Source organism: Elephantulus edwardii, unplaced genomic scaffold, assembly GCF_000299155.1.
Source record: "Elephantulus edwardii isolate Elephantulus edwardi_28Jun2011 unplaced genomic scaffold, EleEdw1.0 scaffold00090, whole genome shotgun sequence".
Classification (NCBI taxonomy): domain Eukaryota; kingdom Metazoa; phylum Chordata; class Mammalia; order Macroscelidea; family Macroscelididae; genus Elephantulus; species Elephantulus edwardii.
Window position 1 is genome coordinate 11,355,691 of NW_006399840.1, and position 19,928 is coordinate 11,375,618.

Below are 19,928 nucleotides of genomic sequence, written 5' to 3' on the forward strand. Positions count from 1 at the left end.
ACGCTGAATTATCGTTGCCCTTTTGGGATGCTCTTTCAAAGACTGTTTGAAGCCTTTGTTGTCTAACAGTGAAATCCCAGGAAGATTAATTTAGCCACTTGGCTTGTGGAAGATTCTGGCTAAAATGAGAGAGCTTTTGAAGCCAGAGAGCCTGGCCTCATTGACCAGCCTTTTCAGTCACGAGGTAGGGCATATTCCAGGGAGGAAGAATGTCTATTTCTTTTTATCAATTACTTCCTTAAACTTCAATGCTGTTGGTACCAGTTCCTGTCAAGTCAGTATGGGCTTATGGAAACTCTGCATGTGTCAGAGTAGCCCTAGGTTGTGCACACACTCCATGGCTATAGTCATCCTGGAACGAGATTGCCAGGCCTTTCTTCTGAGGCACCTTAGGGTGGACTCCAGCCTTCAACCTCCAACCTTCTAATTAGCAGCTGAACATAAGGAGCATTTGCACCATCAGCTCTGCAATTGTGTGCCATCGAACTGCTTCTCACTTATAGAAACCCATATGGCAAAGTGACACTGCTGCACAGGATTTCCTATACTTGATAATCTTTACAGGAACAGGTGGCCAGGATTTGTTCTCCTCAGAACTACTAATTAGTTAATATTGCTGAGATTTCAATTAGCAGCTTAACTGCAGCACCGCCAGGTCTCAGTCTAGATGAACTAGGGTCTGTCTAAAGACCTCTCACTTGTGTGAATATTTGCCTTCCTGAAAGCTATTCTCTGGCTCTTCTCACACCACCCTCAGCGGGTTAACAATGCATCTTCGTGAATGCGTTCTTTTCTCTCAAACCTGAATGATTTAGATTTTGTTTGTTCATTTCTCAGACATTTGGTTCCAGGCCCCAATTCACACAGTCATTTCAATGTGTGTTGAATGCCATGCATGTACCCATTATTGCCCTGCGTGTGGTGTGGAATTCACTGCTACTCCAGGAACCTGCTTTCTGAGTCCTGAGAAACAGGGAAGAGGCATGAGGGTGGGGAGCCTGTGAAGTGCACAGTGCAGGGCTAGTAAAGTGAGGCATTGTTAGGTCCTAGCAATCTTTTCAGTGCAATTGCTAGGGTGTGAGTTTCTCCGGAATCATAAAAAATATTTCTGTTTTAAAAGCAGCAAGAGGGCTCATTTATTTCATAAGAAGTTAGGCTTGTCAATAGCTCGATGCCAGAATCTTTCAAGATTGTTTGACCACTGCAAACAGTGGAGATCATGTAAGCTCCACATGTGCTCATCCATAGCCTAGATATGTGGTGATAAAGATTTGGCATACAGGGTATCTGCCTTCAGGTTCCTTAAAGTTTCATGGAGGTGGCTAGACCAAAATAAACACAGATAATGCAGAAGTAATAAAATGTTTGCAACACAACATAAACAGGCATGAATTCCTATGTTGTAATGAAGTTACAAAAATAAGGAGCAGGTTAAAAGTAAGGAGGCCACCAGAGTTGGACAGAACTTTCAGGAATGGTGAAAGTAAAGTTGCAGGAGATTTTGCAAGAGGATTATGGAAACATATCTATAACAAGAGGCCTAGTGCTCTAAGTACTCGGTAAACAAATGTTGTGTATGTAGACATGGAAGTAGGATAGGATCCACTTTGCTGTTGGTCTACTCAAAGTTGTGTGTCTGGAGGAATTGGCATAACATCATGCTCATTGCTGTTGAGTTAGTTCCAACTTACGTGTCCCAGAAGAGGCATGCTTCATTGGGTTTTCAGTTATTGGCTTTTGGGAAGTATATCACAAGTGTTTCCTCTGAGACTCCTCTAGGTTTGCTCGAACTTCCCAATTTTTGGTTCACTAGCTGAGCACGTGAACTGTTTCTCCCACCCAGGGGCTCTTAAAGGTGATGGCAAACAATGGTATGATCTAAAATCCTAACAACCATAGAGTTTCAAATTGTTCTGAAAGCCTGCATCTCTGTATTTTACATGACACAGAATAAAAGGAATTTGTGCTGATTCTTTTTCTTCTTCTTTGTCAAGGATTCCCTCTCACTCAACAGGCAGTATCTTGAAATAAATAATTTTAATACTGGATCTGCTGGTAGAACTCATAAAGCTCATTACCATTGAGTTGAATACCCAGGACCCTCCGTTGGGTTTCCCAGGTTGTAAATTGCTTGGGAAGAGATTTATCATTTTTTCCTCCAGAGATCCACTAGTGAATTTGAACCACCGAAGAGAGTCAGACTTTGGGTTAACAATGCAGTTCTACAAACTCTAGTGTAGCCAGTTGTGGATATAATTTTGTTTGTTGATATTCTTTCACCAGAAGTTGGCTAGAAAATGTGTTTGGTCCTAAATGTGACAAGTCAAAGCCTAGAAGGTAAAAAATGATGCCTGGGTATAGTAGAGTGTTGGATGCCAGACTTCCAAGGGGCGGGGGAGTACATGGGCAAACTGCTTAACATTAGGAGCTATTTTCTTGGATCATGCAGTTAAAGTGTATGCAAGCCCAACAGCTTTCTCCAGGCACCAACTGTCATGAGCTTGTTCCAATTCATAACCATCTAGGATTTTCCAACGCTCTGTCAGCTTTCAAAAGACAGGGTTAACTGCGTGCCCTCAAATGGAGTTGGAAACGGTTTGCTAATCTCTATTAATCTGCTACCCCTGTAACCAAATGCACATGTTTGTTCTTCACCACCCCCCTCCTCTAGTTAAATTGCTAATGATATTAAATTGGCTCTTGGAAACAAAACCATTCTGTAGATATTTCCCTTATGGTTTCTTGGGACTATCTCATGCTGTGGTCTTTCTTTTTTTTTTTTTTTTTTTTTAAGAGAACAATGGATTTTATCATTTTCAATGATTACTCTAACTTTTTACAGATGCCATCCCTCCTACATTCTACAGACCCTACTTCAGAATTGTCCGATTTGATGTCTCAGCAATGGAGAAGAATGCTTCCAATTTGGTGAAGGCAGAGTTTCGAGTCTTTCGTTTGCAGAACCCAAAAGCCAGAGTGCCTGAGCAACGGATAGAACTGTATCAGGTAACTTTTCTTTGGGTTGTTTTAAAGAGCAATACAGTTTAAGGTCTTAGAATAAAAGACTTTTCAACTGTCTTAGATTTCTCCCCCTCCCCCCCCGAATTATCTGATATAAACAGGTCTGTACATCCACACTCATAATAAAGCCCAGATGCCATGATGTCTGTGCTGATTCAGGATGACCCCCTGCTTGTCTGTGTGGAATTATGCTCTATAGAATTTTCAGTGGCTCATTTTTCAGTAGGATTTCACTAGCTTTTTTCTCTTGAGATGCCTTTGAGTAAACTGGAACCTCCAAATCTTTTGCAGCACCCGAATAATCCATTATTGTTATATATAAAATAATCATATATCATGATATATAGTAATCATATATCAGTGGCAGGAAGCTGTGCTGCAATCCCAAAGGCACGTGGTTTGAGGCCACCAGCTGCTCCACAGGAGAAGGATGGGCAATCTCTTCCCATGCAATTCACCACCTCTGAAAAGCCACCGGAGGGTTAGCTATGGGCCAGTTCTGACTCTACAGTACACAGCATATCATGATATATAATAATCATATGTCTTGATATGCAATATTCATACATCATATGACATATTTATTAGCATTTTTAGAATGATGATATTGTTGATTGCCGTCAAGTCAAGCACAACTCATAACTATCCTATGAACAAAAGGCCCGAAGCCTATGGTCATTTCTCCAAGTTCATGGTTTCCAGAGGCATGTTGTTTAGTAAGTGGATGCCACTCCTGCTTCTAAACCAGAATCAGCCTGGGAGCTCCACCAAACACTGTCCACAGTGGGTAGCCTTTATCGTGTTTGGCACATCTATGGCACAGTTTTTCCATTATGGCATTTGAGACCCAAATGGCACATGGGTCAGTGTCATAGCAAACACAGATTACCTCAGCACAGCAAATTGACCAGATTGCTATTTGACTTAGAAGAATGTTCCTCCAAAATAAAGTAATAAGTGGTTAAAATATAATGTCTCGGACCCAACTTTTAAATATAAGGGCCTTTGAGGAGGTCTTATTGACTCTAAACAAGAAGCTTAAATGAAAGCAACAAAACAGTCCAGATAACTTATTCCTAAATCATTCAAGAGGCAAGAGAATTTGGAACACAGCAGTAAAGCTCTGAACACACCTCTTCAGTGGCATGAATGTCAGAAGAGTCACCTGTAGAAGAACTTTAGTCCAGAGCTCTCTCCTTGATGGAGAAAGACAGTCTAGGCCCAATTGCAGCCTAAGGAGAAAAGCCAGTTGGCTTGCTTTTTCTCGTAGCCGTCCTAGAGCCGACCTTTGCTCCTTTTCTTCCTTCTGCTCTTCCTATCACCTTCTTTCTCACTTTGTTCATTTGTTTCTTTGTTTGTTTGTTTTTTGCTGCCTCCTGTCTCTTCACTTACCTCAGTCTATTCTCCTTCTCCTCTGTCTCCGTATCCCACCCCCACCCTCACACATGCACACCCCTCTGCTATTGTTTGTAGCAGCCTTAGAAACCACTTCTCACTCATCTTTCTGAGTAGAATTCTGGGCAGCTGTGTCCCTATTATGATAATGATGTTCATGACAGGATGATGAAGGGCAATAAGACCGAGAATTTTCAGAGATGGTTTCAATCTGTGCTACTCCAGTGTGAAGTCTCTGGTGGCCTAATGGTAAGAAACTGTACTGCAATCCTAAAGACACATGGTCTGAATCCACCTGCTGTTGTGCAGGAAAAGGATGCAGTTTCTTCCCATCCAATTTACAGCCTCTGAAAACCCGCTGGAGGTTCTTCTACGGGTTGGTTCTGACTTGACAGCACATGACAACAACAGCATCAGCATCAACTAGGCACAGAGCCTTTGATCCCACTCTAGACCTGCAAAATCCACATCTTAAGCAGATTCCCTAGGTGATTCTGATGCATATTCAAACACTTCACTAAAAGCCTCAAGTTGATGAGTGAGGCGGAAATGTAAATCCGACCCACTCAAACCAAAACCCACTCTCATCAAGTCCATTCAAGCTCTTCCTCACTCTATAGGACAGTGTAAGAACTTCAGACTCATAGTAACCCTCTAGATCAGAGTAGAACCCGAAGAATTCCTTCCCAGGCCATACATCTTTATTGAAGCAGACTGTCCCATCTTTCGTCTGTGGAAAGGCTGTTAGGTTTGAACCATCAATCTTTTGGTTATATCAGCTTGTTCTACCATTTTAACCACTGTTGAATCAGGGCTTCTTTAATCAAATCCAATCAGTAAAAGTAACCTGAAACCCATGGCAACCTTAACTATGTATGTAAGAGTAAAATGTGTCCCTTAGGGTTTTCAGCACCTGCTTTTCTGGAAGTCAATCGCTAGGGCTTACTTCTGCAGTGCCATTGGGTTGACTCGAACCTCCACCCTTACAGTTATCTTCTGAGCACATGGATATTTTCCACAGAATCTTGAATTCATCATAGTATAGCACATAAAGAGTCTGGGCAAGCTTAGAAGGCAGAGTTAGGGAGCCTTTACCAAGGAGTTGAAGAGTAGAGGTTAAAACTAATTGGCGACAGAATTTTGTATGGTTCTCCTGGAATCATCAAAGAAGAGTACGTGAAGGTAAGGGAATGATGGAAGAGAAGGTTGCCCTTGGAGGAGAAAGCACAGATGGAGACTGGAAGGTTAAGAACAGATTCCTGAGAGGAATGCCCATGCTGAAGAATACAATGCAGTTAGTAAAGTGTTATCTTTGAAGAAAGTAAAATAATAGATATCTGCATACAGAAACTTCCAGTTGGTCTGAATTCTAATTGTTTGGGAATCTTTTATAATTTGGAGAAGAATTTCGCTCAGTGCTTATTATGAAAATGGAGATATGTTACACAAATAAGCATTGCATGTGAGATCTAAGAATAAATTAAAGATTTTTAAGGCAGTTTGATACTTATTTACAGGTGCTACTGATGGGGGAGGCTTACTAAAACCAGTCTCCAGGAACCTTCTTGCTAATCTTGCTTATGTGTGCTCTGAGGACACCTTGAGGGGGGACACTGCGCATAGACTAGTATTGCTTTCCATCATCTGGTGGAGTCAGAGAGAAAGGGGGGCGGGAAGGGAAGTAAGGAAAGACAGGGAGAGAGAGAGAGAGAAGCCTTGCAGTGTTCCAGATACTGTATTAAGCACTTCTTACCTCTCTTCAGTTAACACTCACAGCAATGCTACAAGGTGTGGACTATGCCATTTCTTTCTATATTTTATAGATAATTTCTCTGAGGCACAGAGAAATGAGGTCACTTTGCCAGAGTCACACTGCTAAAAAGTGGCAGGGCTGGACTTTGAATCCTAGTGACTCCCAAGTTCCTTTTCGTCACTACTTATTATGCTGTTTTAGCAATTCTTTCTCTTCCTCTTTCCTTCTGTATTAGCCAGAATAAAAGAAAAATAAGAGAAAGTAGGCCAAAGGGTGGAGTGATACTTGGAGGGAAAGCAAAGACTAATTTCTCTGAAGGAAAAAAAAATATTAATAATTAAAGGTAGGCAAATAAATTGCAAGGTGATTTTTTAAAAAAATGTACATACATGTGTTCGCTCTGTTTTTAAAATTCTTATTCAATTAAACAATTCTAACATTTCAATCTGTGCTGACAGCAACATCATGGTTCCTTCTCTCAGACTTTGGTTCAGTTACATGGACTTTAGTAAATTAAAAACAGGGTCTCCTAGGCTTTGCTGCCTGTAACATAAGCTGCGGACTCCTGGATGTTATTCTGCTCCCTGGCCTTGTGCTCTGAGGAAGGGCCCTTGGCAGTAGCGTTATTGCTGACTTGGTTTTCTCCTCAAGACCTTCACTTTGGGAGGAGATGTGTCTATTGACGCTGGCAGTTTGGAGGAACTTGAAGATTTCTTGGTGGAAGTGTTCCTTCTCAGAGGTAATGGCAGCCCCATGACATGAACAACGAATTCTGCGTGGATTAGCATCACTAAGTTGGAAAAGATACAAACCAACATGGAAACGTATGCTGTGGAAAGGTGAATGAACATGGGCATTTTCCATTGCTGCTGAACAAAGGAATCTGGAAAGAGGTGATTATAGAGCAAAACTAAGGAAGAAAACAACAACACCAAACTAAGAAAGAATAACATCTCTTTAGTTCTTTGGAGCTCAGCTATGCAGCAATCTCACCTTCTAACTCAGCCATGCTCCAGGATATAGGTCAAAGTGATTGGAGAGACACCAGACAGAAGAACAAACCACACACAGCTTGCTTGTAAGAAAGGAACAACCATTAGTTTTTTGTTGATTTCTGACTGTTAATTATCTCTAGGACGATGTTGTTACATGCTGTCCAGTCATCTGTGAATCATAATGACCCTATGTACAACAGAATGAAACCCTGACAGACCTTGTGTCCTCTTTTACAACCTGTTCTGAAGCCCCACTTTTGCCTTCACTGTGCCGATCTGTCTCCTTATGCATCTTCTCCTTTCCTTACTCTCCACTTTTTCATGTACGATGTCGTTTTCCAGGGATTAGTTCCACCTGAGAACATGGCCAAATTATGTGAGATGAAGTCTCACCACCTTCATTTCTAAGGAGCATTCTGGGTGTTCTTCCTTTGATTGTTGATTTGTGACTTGATTCAGATGCATCAATTCTTACTTTGTCTTCCTTATTCATTGTCCGACTTGTACATGCATATGAAGCAATTGGAAATATCATGGCTTGAACTAGGTGCACCTTAGTCTTTAAACTACATTCCTGCTCTTTAGCACTTTAAAGAGACGCTTGGCAGCAGATTTGCTCAGTCCTGGAGAAGACACCCTTGCAGTAGTTCATGTTGTTTGTTGTTGTTGTACCATAGAGTCATAATCAACTCATAGCTGACCCTCCAGGGCTTTTTCAAAGGCAGTAATCCCATGGTAGGAGATTGCTCATCCTTTTTCCATGGAGCAGCTAGCAGAATCAAACCGTGTGCCTTCAGGAATGCAGTGCAGATTCTTACCACTAGGCCGCCAGAGGCTCATAGAAGAGAATTTTGTCTTTGTCTACACACCATAGTGATTCTGGCCTGATTAGCAAGTCATAGGATGTATTATCGGTTGTGGACACTTTTCTGAAATCTTACCCTGTGTATAACTTTGTCAGTTTTCTAGGGCTGGTGTAACAGAGTGTTAAAAGTACTAAATGACTGATAAGAACAGAAATTTATTGTCTCACAGTGTTGAAGTCCAGAAATCTAAAATCATTGAATGTCGACCATGACCACCCCTGAGCCTTTGAAGGAGGCTTGATTCCATGCCTCTCACTTAGTTTCTGGTGATAACACATGCTCCTGGCTATTCCTTGGCTTGAAGATGTATTATACCTCTCTCCACTCCCATCTTCATTTAACTGTCCTTCCCCAGTTTTTCCTTCTCTGTGTGGTTTTTTTGGTTTGGTTGTTTTTTGTGGTTTTGTTTTTGTTTTTTTTTTACAGGAACAGCACTCATATAATTACAATCAAACCACTGGGGTCTTGTTGATGCAGTTCCATCTTTAAAAACCCTTTTCCCAAACAAAAGCATGTTTACAGACTATTAGGAGTTAGAATGTCAATATATTTTTCAGAGTGCAAAATTCAATCCATATTAATAGTTGACTTGTTTTTTATTCTTTTGACTCAGTATCTTGCTTCTGACATAGGCTTTTGGCTTATTTGAAGTTGCTACTCTGTCCCCTTTTTTTCCTTATTATTCTCTTACTACACCTGCCATTTGGTCTTGACAACCATCAGTAATAAACTCCCTCTTCTAGTCCCACTACAGAAATTTGATTCTTATGATGATAATGCTGGTGTTTTTAGGTGCCACTGAGTTGACTTCAACTCAGAGCAACCTTGTGAATGACAGAATGAAACGCTGCCTGACCTTATGCTGTCCTCACAGTCTCCATGGCGTTTAAGCTCATCATTGCAATCACTGTCAAGTCTATCTGACTTGAAGATCTTCCTTCCTCTCCTTCACTGATCCTCTACATTTTTCAAGCATGATGCCTTTTTCCAAGGCCCATCTCCTCCTTTAGCATTCCCAAAGTATTTGAGACCAAGTCCAAGAAGCACTCTGGTTACACTTCTTCCAGGATTTGTTTGTTCTTTTGGAAGTTCATGGAATATAAAATAATCACCAACAACAGCATGATTCATAGACATACATTTTTCTTTAGTTTTTCTTACTCGTCCAAATTTCACATGCATATGAAGCAATGGAAAAACACTATGGGTTGGATCAGGATCTTCTTAGGCTTTAAATTGACATCTTTGGTCTTTGAAGACGTATTTGGCAACGCCACAGTTCAGAGGCATCAACTCTCATTCTCCTCTGATCTTCCTTATTCATTGGCCAACTTTCATATGCATATGAAGTAACAGAAAATGCTATGACTTGGCTCAGAAGTATTTTGGTCTTTAAATGGATACCTTTACCTTTTAGTACTTTGAAGAAGTCCTTGGCAGTAGCTTTGCTCAAACTTTGTTTGATTTCTTGACTGCTGCGAATCTGCACACGTGCAAAACACTTTAGAGAAACTCTTACCCAAACCAGCTGAGCTTTTATTCTGGAAAAATAAGAAATAAAGACTTGATGCTGAAACGATCATATCTTTGCAAAGCTCAACTAGTTAGCAGCATACAGACCCCTGAAGTTTCCTGGTATTCTTACTGTACCACTTGACATGTGTTTGGCATGCTACTACTCCTTAGAAAAAAAACAGGATGACTCTGAATAAGGGTTCAGATGGCTACATGATGATTTATTAGGATTTCCTTAGGACATGGACTTTACCGAGGGGTGTGTGTGTGTGTGTGTGTGTGTGTGTGTGCGCGTGTGCGCGTGAGCTTATTCTCACGTGAGTGCAAGTACTGCCCTGAGAATGGACACCTCAGGTAATGCTAATAAGGACAGCCCATCCCAGCTCCCTGGAGATACTGGCTCTTCTTGGAGAAGGGAAGGAGAGTTGCCTCTGAGAAAATAATTTGAGAAATTGCTCTGGTTTATTCAGATGTGATCATTTTTCCCCAGGAATAACTAACTCAAGCCACACCTCAAGCTTTTTGGGATCATTATATTCCAGATATTATTTCCAAAGTTATAGTACTGGCCTGAACAGATCTAAGGCAACATTATTTCTAACACGTTAGCTGAGATTTGGGCTTGTCTTTTCCAGGGCTCTACAAATCTGCTAATTCTCTCTGCCCAACAAAGTTATGATACCCTAACCTCTGTTGAAAGGAGTACAGAGTTCTTACTCTTCTCTCTTCTCTATATAATACTGTCAGAACTTTGATGAATGGGAATGAAATAAATCTCTTCTCTGACTTCTACCTTGCCCAAGTTAACAGATTCTAAACAGCATCTACTAGCTCTTTACATCAGGCCTGATTGCAAATGTACTCCAAGATTGGAGAAAATGTGAAAGGACAAAGTTCTTTGACAATTGAGAGAGAAGAGGGAAAAAAAGTGAGTTTGTCCAGATAAGAAGACTTTGTTATGTTTTTAGAGCTTTATGCCTAAGCCTGATTTTATTGAAATACTCTCAGGTAAGGCTCTCATGTTCTCGGAAAGAATGTCTTTGAATCCATGAGATTCATTGCAGCTTTCAGCCCATTTGCAAATTATTTGGAATGCATCTTTCCCCCCCCTCATTAAGTTACTTAAACTTTTGTGACTAAAATAATATCCAAAGGTTTTTAAATTGTTTTATTTTATTTTATTTTATTAATTTTTGTTGTGCACCGTCAAATCAGAGCTGACTGGTACAGGAGGAGATTGTCCCACCTTCTGCAGCAGAGCATCTGGTGGATTCGAACCATGCACCTCTGGGATTGCAGTACAGCTTCTTGCCACTAGGCTATCAGACCACCCATGTCCAAAGTTTTGAGGTAGAGAGAGGAAGACAGGTAGGTGGATCCTGTTTAGGTTGAACCTCACCAGTACAAGAAAGGGCATCTACCCTACCGTACAGGGTAGACTGTGGAGTAGTTTTGTTAGTTTTAGCTACCTTAGAGTCAAGGCAACCTCTTGTACAAAATGTTACCAGTGCAGAATCCCAGATAGGTAATAACTTAGCTAAAGGCACTCACAATCTTATATTCAGTAAGACCACTAACGAGTACTTATGGTTAGATGTGCTGGACACAAAAGACCTTGGAACTCAGATATTTCTAGCTTTCTCTCATATTTTATACTCCCCCCCCCATACCCTCCTGTTTGCTCCAGGTAACTATTAATAAACTTTGGTCTCTGTGTCAATGCATATTTGTTTATCAATTCTAGCCAACTCAGCTAAGTGGGAATACATATTTGCCAGACTAAATTACTAGATTCAGAACACTTAATAAAAATAAATCACTGGGGTCTATCTATCATAACTTACTTGGAGAAAAGAAGTCTCAAAAGTGCAACCTTCTTTCACTCAGTTGAAAACACACATGTAAGACACACAGACCTCATAGCCTTATTGTTGTTGTTAAGTACCTTGGAGTTGACTACAACTCATAGCGACTCAGTGAACAACATATCTGAACCCTGCTCTATCCTGTACCATTCTCATCATTTCTGATACACTTGATCTCGTTAGTGTCACTGTGCCACCACATCTCATTGAGGGTCCCTTTTCTCTTTTTTTGAGGGGGGGAGGAGAAGTCAAAAGGTGATAATTGAGGTTAGTTGCAGAATACACTCAGGAAAGCTTCTGAAATGTGCTACAGGTGCTGCAGCCCTGAGCCTCACAGCTTTAGGCTAGTGTTACAAGCTCTCAATCCTTCCAATTATGGCTCTCCCACACACAGTCCTCTAATGAATGGGCAAAAGGTTCTGGTTCAATGGTGTAGCAGTCTCAAGGTCTGCTCCATCTCATGTTCCATGTCAAGTCTCTGGTTCTCTCCTGTGGCTGCTATGGCTATTGTTCCAATAGGCTCTAGTCTGACTGGAGCAAGATACATTGTCTTTATTTCTAGTGGTGAGATTTCTCCCCTTTTGATATCAAGCAACATGCAGGAGCAATGATTTTATAAATTATTACCTAATTTGGGAGGGACTGGAGAGCATTATGCTGAGTGAACTAACTCAGTCTTACAAGGATAAATATTGTATAAAACCATTATTGTAGAATGAGTATAAGAATCCAAGAAGGGTGGGAAAAGTTGGAAGCAGAGGGATGAGGATGTGCAGGGGGAGGGGAGGATTAATCATGGGGTTGTACAATTTGACGAGTGGGAGAGTGAGGAAAAATGAAAAAAATTGTTCTTGAAAACAATGTATTCGAATTTTGTAAATTAGCTAGTAGAAATAAAAGAGATTGGCTAGTCTCACTAATTCACAGGGGATTGGTTCGTCTCACCCTTAAATTGAGCAGACCCTTTTCTCTTGATGACCTACCTTTCCAAGCATGATGTCTTTTTCTAAGGACTAGCCCCTCTTAACAACATGTCCTAAAAGAGTATGAGATGAAGTTTAACCATCTATGCCTTGAAGGAGTACCCCGGTTGCGCTTTCTCAAAGACATACTTATTTATTCTTTTGACAGTCCATGGGATACTCACGACTCTTGTCCAATACCACAATTCAAAGGCGTAGATTCTTCTTCTATTCTCCTTACATATTGTCCAGATTGTAGACATGATTGTAGATTAAAGATTATCTCAAGGTAAGTTTCAGGAGTTCAACCAGCCTCCGTGAGTCCAGAAAGTCTTAATTTCATGATAACTTGAAATGATATTCTGCATTGGCACCCCTCCCTGATCTGCAGTCTTCTATAGAGTTGCTATTCAACATGAGAACTTGGATTTCTTAATTGTGATTTTTAAGAACAATGCTGCTGTTCATTTTTGTGAAAAATCAGAGCAACCCATATGATGTTGAAGTATTATGTTTTAAGTGAAAATTTACAGAAGTAAATTAATTTACCATTTAACCGTTTAAGCACAAGTTGTTCTGTAACTCTGATGACCAACCTCACAGTGTGTCAGCATTTGCCTATGTCCATCCTGCCCCTCCTTGCTTCTTATCTTTGCTTTTGTGCAAATGTTAGTTTGGAATAATATATTCTCTCTAGTAGATATGGTGGATCGTACTTAACTATATAATTCTTCTGTAGTTAGTGTTCTCTTAGCAGATTAAACAGGGGTATAGGAGCAGGTTTTGTTCTGATAGGTAACAAGCGTTGGTTGGCCAGGGTTCCAGCCTATGTGGGACCATGGTGTGCTTCTCTGTTAGTAGTGCATTCTCTGAAGATCTGGACACGATATCACAGTATCCACTGATTGGAAGAACTACCCAAAATATATATGATCTACCTGATACAAGAGATTTTTCAGTGTAAGAGCAGATGACATACAAGAACTATCAGGGTGTGGGATGTGTGATACTTCTTTTGGGAAGGTGTTGACTGAAGAGCTCAAGGATCTTCGGCTTGTCATTTGGCCAATGTGCAAATGGCACTGACCAGGAAGTAACTAGCAATCCTGGTGATAAGATGATGTGTCTATCCAACCAGTCACTTGAACATAGGTGCAGTGAATGTTTTCTCTGGTCACCATGTTGAGTATTATGCATGTGTGCTGCCAGTTGCCAGGTGGTCAGGATGATGATGCACAGGCCATTAGGTGTATAGTATGGGAACTTGCACTACCAATTGAGTGTGGACTTGAGGGAGACAACAGATCAAGATATCTGGTCACTGGTATTGGGGCAGAAGCCTATGCTGCCAGTTATTTGTGTCATGGATGTACAGGGTGGTTGAGGCCTACATGAGCCTCTAGTTGCAGATCTGATAGCATAAGAGTATGTACTGTGAGGTTGAATGAGGAAAGGCACAAGCTCCCAGTCACATATCTGATGTCACAGATGTGTGGGCTGAGATGAGGAGGGGTGTTCCTCACTGGTGTCGTCTCTGGGTGGGGGAGCTAGATGAGTGGAAGGAACATGCTCCTCCAAACTCTGCCATAAGCAGTGGGTCTCTGTCCCACATGTTGTAGCCAGTAATCAGAACTCAGCCCTGACCAAATGAGGTGGAGGATCACTACTGGAAACCCTATCAAGATGGGGCATGTCTAGCAGTACTGCCCAGGGCCTTTTCCACAGCATCAGCACCACCTACCTGGGTGACCAGGGATCATTGCTGGTGAATAGTTCTCTCCCTGTTCTATGGGTTCTATGGTTGCCTGGACCTCTACCATTCTTACCTGCCTTCCTACCCAGTCCTCCCTTAGTTCTAGTTCATGTTCTGCTCACCTTGCTTTGCTTTGAGTTTATCTACACAATACCTCTTGTTTTCTGTTTGATATTTTTTAAAAGGTGCCTTTAGGTTCCTGTAATCCAGGAATCTTGCTCACTTCATGTGGTGCCAGTCTTACTGACAGGGTACCTCTGATCTGTACATCTCTTCATTGTTTTTATTAAGTTTCTTTTCCCCTTCAGTATACAGTCTACTGCATCACCCTATTTTTTGCTATATGAACTTCCCAGATTGCCACCTGTGTCTGTTTTATTTAGTTTCTGGTTCTTTCCTCTAGGAGGAGGGGAATAGTATGGCGCATGTCATTAAGCTGCCTTCTTGAGCTATCCTTTGGTCTGGTTTGAATGCTGCAGGACTGAAGGATAAGGCTGCCATCCTTTCAGAGAGCACAGCACCCCTGGGGTTAATGAGAGCTCTCTTTATACTAAACACACACACATACACACACACAGAGTTCTGCTTTCATTTCTCATTTTGCCCAAGGGTGTGTAAAATAAAAAGAGGTCAGCCAAAAAAACTGACTGTCTGTTAAATGAGACTTGCAGAAAGTGCCACTGCAACAGAAAAATTATACTGTGCTCTTGTTGGACTGAATTTTATGGCACACAATCCTGTTAATACTGATCCTAACCTGGCGCCACGTCGGAAACATATACAACATAGTAACTCACTTTAAAAAAAAGGCTATGAAGTATAAGAAACACTTTGTTTTCAAGGGTCTATTAATATCTCAGATTTTTTTTCCAAACTGATCAAATGTCATGCTTGCTTCGTAAAGAAATTGGATCGTTATCATTTGCATTAGGTTAAGACATTGCCTATAGTGTGTAAACCTTATGAGCACACAAGACTCCAAAAATATAGTATGAACAGTTGTCCTGCTCCACTGAAATCACAGAAATGTTAACAACCAAGCCAGAGTTTTTAAGAAATCTGTAGTTCTTTTTCATAATGCATTCAGTTTGTTAACAGCTTTAGTTTGCTTGGCTCCACAATCAACACTCGTGGCACCAGCAATCGAAAGATGAATTGCATTGAGAAAGTCAGCTGTCAAGGATATCTCCAGAGTTATGAAGAGCAATGATATCAGTCTGGAGACTAAGGTGCACCTGATCCAGACCATGGCCTTTGCAGTTATGTGCTATGCCTCAGAAAGCTGAAAAATGACTAGGTATGCTAGAAGGAGAATTGATGGCTTTGAGCTGTGGTGCTGGAGAAGAGTATTGAATATACCATGGACTGCTAGGAGAACAAATGAGTTCATCCTGGAGAAGGTGAAGCCAGGCTGCTCCTTGGAGGCAAGGATTCTGAAGCTCCATTTGACATACTTTGGTCATGTTGCAAGGAGGGACCAGTCCTGAGAGGGACATTAAGCTTGGGATGGTGGAGGGACAGTGCAGCAGGGGAAGACTCTTGATGAGATGGATTGACTCAGTGACTAGGGTAATGGGGGTAAGTGTGTCAGAGACACACTGTCTCAGAGTACAGCAGGGTTCAGAGCTATTGTACATAGGGTCCCTATGAGTCTCAAGCGACTTGACAACACATAACAACAACAACATTCAGTGCTAACACTGATAATTATTGATAGTGTATAACAGTGCTTATTCTATGTTGAGTACTATCTTTCTGTCTGTCTTTCTATCTTTTATTCTTTCTTTTCCTTATTTATCTCTATGACCAGAAACCAGCTAAGTTTATGTTGAGCCAATTCTCAATAGTGATGCCATAAATTTCACAGGAGAACTGTGCTTCACAGTATGTTAATGCCTTCATAAGCACTGCAATAGATCATCAGGAGTGTCTTCTGAGATACCTCTAATTGGTAGATTCAGATTGCTAGTTTTTCAGTTAGTAGCCAAATGTTTAACCATTTGTGCACCTAGGGATTCCTAATAAAAACCTTACAAGATGGGCACCATTATTAGGCTTATTTTAAAAATCAGGAAACTGAAGCACAGAATAATCATAACTTTGTCAGGTCAAGCAGAGGCTGGGAATCAAATCTAGGCAGTTTAGTGGCAGAGTCATTTTCTTGACAACTTGATTAGTTGAAAAAAAGACAGGCTTTGGCTTTGGTCAGTTTGAGTTAAGGCATGGTTTTGTTCCTTTCATGAGTCTGAAAAATGTCTCACAACTAGGACTATTTCTTCAGCCTAAAGAGGTGGATAAAGTCACATACTTTATAAAGATTTTGAAAGGAGTTGAGATAATGTGTGGAGATGCCAAGCACAGGATCTATGTGATAGCTCACTACTATTATTTAGGTTTGAAGAGCTTGGACTTTTGCAAGACACTTTAGCAAGACAATATCTTAAATTAATAATTTGCTAAAAACCATTTAAACATTGAAATTCCAAACACTGGACCTGTTCTTCCTTTTTCACTCATGGATGTGAAGTGCAACTGGAGTGGATACGAATCTATAAATTGTGGGTGTACTAGAACAGTAACCAAATAGGGGAAATTTTCGGGTTGACCCCTGCTAGAAACATAACCTGCACATTGCATAGTAATCAATCTCTTGATTAGTAGAGTCAGAAACAACAATACAGACACAAATAATGGTGGCCAACACCTTAGGAATTACACTTTTTTCCATAGTCCTGGGAAATAAATCCGTCTCTTTCACGAGGTTTCTCAGATGGTGCCTCTTCTGAGTTGTCTATTCCAAGGCTTTGACTCAGAATGTTCCTATTAGAGTTGTTTCAGCACTTGCACATTTTACAACTTTGAATTAATTTCACTTTTTCTGTATCAGTCATGACCAAATTAGGAAAAACTGGTTTGAACTAGAAAGTTCATTTTGGCCTGGATTGCTTCTCACTGCAAAGCCTTGGTTGCTTGTTCCAGGAATTTAAGAGCTGTCTTAAAGAATATTTGCAACTCCCTGTGCTTATGATGGAGACTTCCATCAGTGGTAAGCAGCTAAAACCAGGTGAACCGAGGAACTATAGGGAGGCAGGCCATCCCTGAAGTCCACTTCCACCCTTTCTAGTTACCAACTTTTTGGACTTAGAGGTTCCTTCATCTCTCCAAGCCTATAATTTCTTATAAATTGTAAAAACCTAGTGTAGTACGTTAGTTACCTAGAAGAAAAAGCATGGGACGTTTCAGCATGTTCGATGTGCAAGGAGTGGATTATAATCAGGGATTTTATTGGCATCTAGTGTAGAAACAAAACAAAATGGTTCATGTGTTCCCTGAGGCTCACCTATTACAATGAAACTGTTCTTTGATAGTGTTCATCTTCTCTGGTGTGCTAAGTTGTCTTTGTTCTATTTCTGGTTATCAGTAGAGAAGATAGGGTTATAAGAACAACCATCACCATACCCCTATACATGTTTGCTGTAGGTGTTCCTTGGTGGTTTAAACCATTAAGGATTTGGCTACTAAAAAAAAAAAATATAGTTTAAGTCTACCTAGAGGCAGCTTAGAATAAAAACCTGGTGACCTACTTCTGAAGTGCACAGGCCTTGAAAATACTACTATTGCAAAGCAAGTGGAGTTGCTTGAGTTAGAATAAGCTAAGCTGGATCTGGTTTGGTGTATTTATGTTTGTTTTGTCCCATTCTGAGGGCAGCAAAAGGAGTTCTGGTGGTACAATGGTTAAGTGCTCAACTGCTAACAGAAAAGGCATTGGTTTGAACTCACCAACCTTCCCATGTGAAAGAAAGATGGAAATCTGTTTTTATGAATATCATAGCCTTGGATAACTCTGTGGGGACACTCTGTCCTGAAGGGTCTCTGTGAATCAGAATCAGCTGGGTGGCAGTGGGTTTTGTTTTGTCATTGAGCAATCAACACTGGAGAGTTCAGTGTGATATTTCTTGCTTTTCTTTAAAGAATGATTCTAGAGTGATTGATCTGAGTAGGAGTGTTTGGGGTTTTGTTGGGTTGTTTTTTTCCCCCCCCTTTTGTTTTGTTTTAAAACTCCACTCCTGGCCAATTACTATTTCACTCTGTTTAGTAATCCAAATAGTCTATAATCTCCATCAGGATAAAACTTGTTCCACGGGAACAATACCTGTTAATTTCCTGAGGCTAACAGTGCTCAGAATATTTTCTTTTAATTTATGCTCTATGACTGTGTTAAAAGTCTGTAGACTTTTATATAAGCACCTTCAATAAGGCCAAATTCAGACTGTTAGCAGATAGTTCTGCTTTTGAAAACATGAATCAAATCCACCAGATGCTCCGTGGGAGAAGGGTGGGCATCTCCTCCTATGTGATTTACTGCCTCTGAAAATCCAGGTGTGTGGGGTCAGCTATGGGTCGCTTCTTAGTCCATGGCAAGCAACAATGATGGAAAGATACAGGGAACTCTGGTGGCTTAGTGGTAAGGAATTACACTGTCAACCCAAAGGCACATAGTTCAAATCCACCAATTTCTCTGTGAGAGAAAGATAGGTAGTCTCCTTCTGTGCAGTTTACTCCCTCTGAAAACCTGCTCTAGGATCAGTCGTGTGTCAGTTCTGACTTGATGGTATATAACAACATGGAAAGAAGGTTTTTAAATATTTGTCGGAAATCCAACTCCTCCTCATACCTTTGCTACTACAACACTGTTCCAAGTGGTTCCTGTGTCCCTCCTGGCTCATCGATGAGACCTCCCTGTTAATCTCCCAGCTTTCACTCTGGCTCCCTTAGAATTTGTTCACTGAATAATAACCAGCGCGATCCCTGAAGATTCTGGTCATGTCAAATCCCCTCCTCAAGGTTCCCCCCACCCCCCGACTCTGAGTAGGATACTTTGTTTGTGCTGCTGTAACAGAAATACCAGAGGTGGGTGAATTGGAAAAACAGAAATTTCTTTTATTATAGCTCAGAGAGCTAGGTGTCTGATTCAGCTCCTGGAGGAGACCTTTCTCTGTTGACTCTGGAGGAAGGTCTTTGTCTCAACTTCTATAGGCCCAGTGTTCCCTCTGGTTCCTTGGTGGCCATGTGGCATCTATTTTCTTCACATGTGTGCTTGCTTCCCTCTGTGTCCATGCTGCTTGCTTCCCTCTGTGTCCATGCTGCTTTTCCTATCACTGAAAAGTGATGACATTTAGGACATACACTGAGTTGGCCACATTAACATAACAAAGAAAACCCCATTTTCAAGTAGGATTACATCCACAGCCATGTGGTTCAGGATGCCAACAAATTCTTGGAGAGGCACAATTCAATCAACAGCAGAGCCAGAATACTCTCTCTACCCTAAGAAGCTGTCTGGACCAGACCTGGTATGTACCGCTATCCCTAACCTCCCCTCATCACACAGCTCCATAGCTCCTACCTCTGCTGTTTCTCAGACACCTGGTACTTGTTCTCTTCTAAGGCCTTTGTAGTCACTCTCCACCCCAGCTACCATGCTCTCCTCCAGCTACCCATATAGCTTCTTCATTATATTAGGGGGATTTGGAATCTTTTCTCAAATTATAGGGATCTTTGTTTGTCCTCTTCACATGGAGTTGTGTTGCTAAACCAAAAATCATGCCTCTCTGCCGGTTCAAATGTAGCCACTGACTCATAGGGAGAGAGAGCGATCATTCTCTCCTGTGGCTTGGAAATCCAAAGGAGGATCAAAAGGAGATTCCGACTTGAGAGCAATGAGTTTGAGTTTGAATTTTCTTGGAGGTCACCCCCTCAAAAAGGCCTTGCTTGGCATTCTGTGTGAACACTCAGGGAACCA

General features: G+C 41.1%; 1 protein-coding gene across 2 annotated transcripts in view; it reads left to right on the top strand.

Moving 5' to 3' along the window:
- TGFB2 (transforming growth factor, beta 2) overlaps positions 1-19,928 on the top strand; it is a 133,245-nt gene that overhangs the window by 79,994 nt on the left and 33,323 nt on the right. For both annotated transcript variants that reach the window (XM_006890565.1, XM_006890566.1), the window contains one exon: positions 2,843-3,006. In XM_006890565.1, the coding sequence (XP_006890627.1) occupies positions 2,843-3,006 (164 nt within the window). The remainder of the gene's footprint in view (positions 1-2,842; positions 3,007-19,928) is intronic.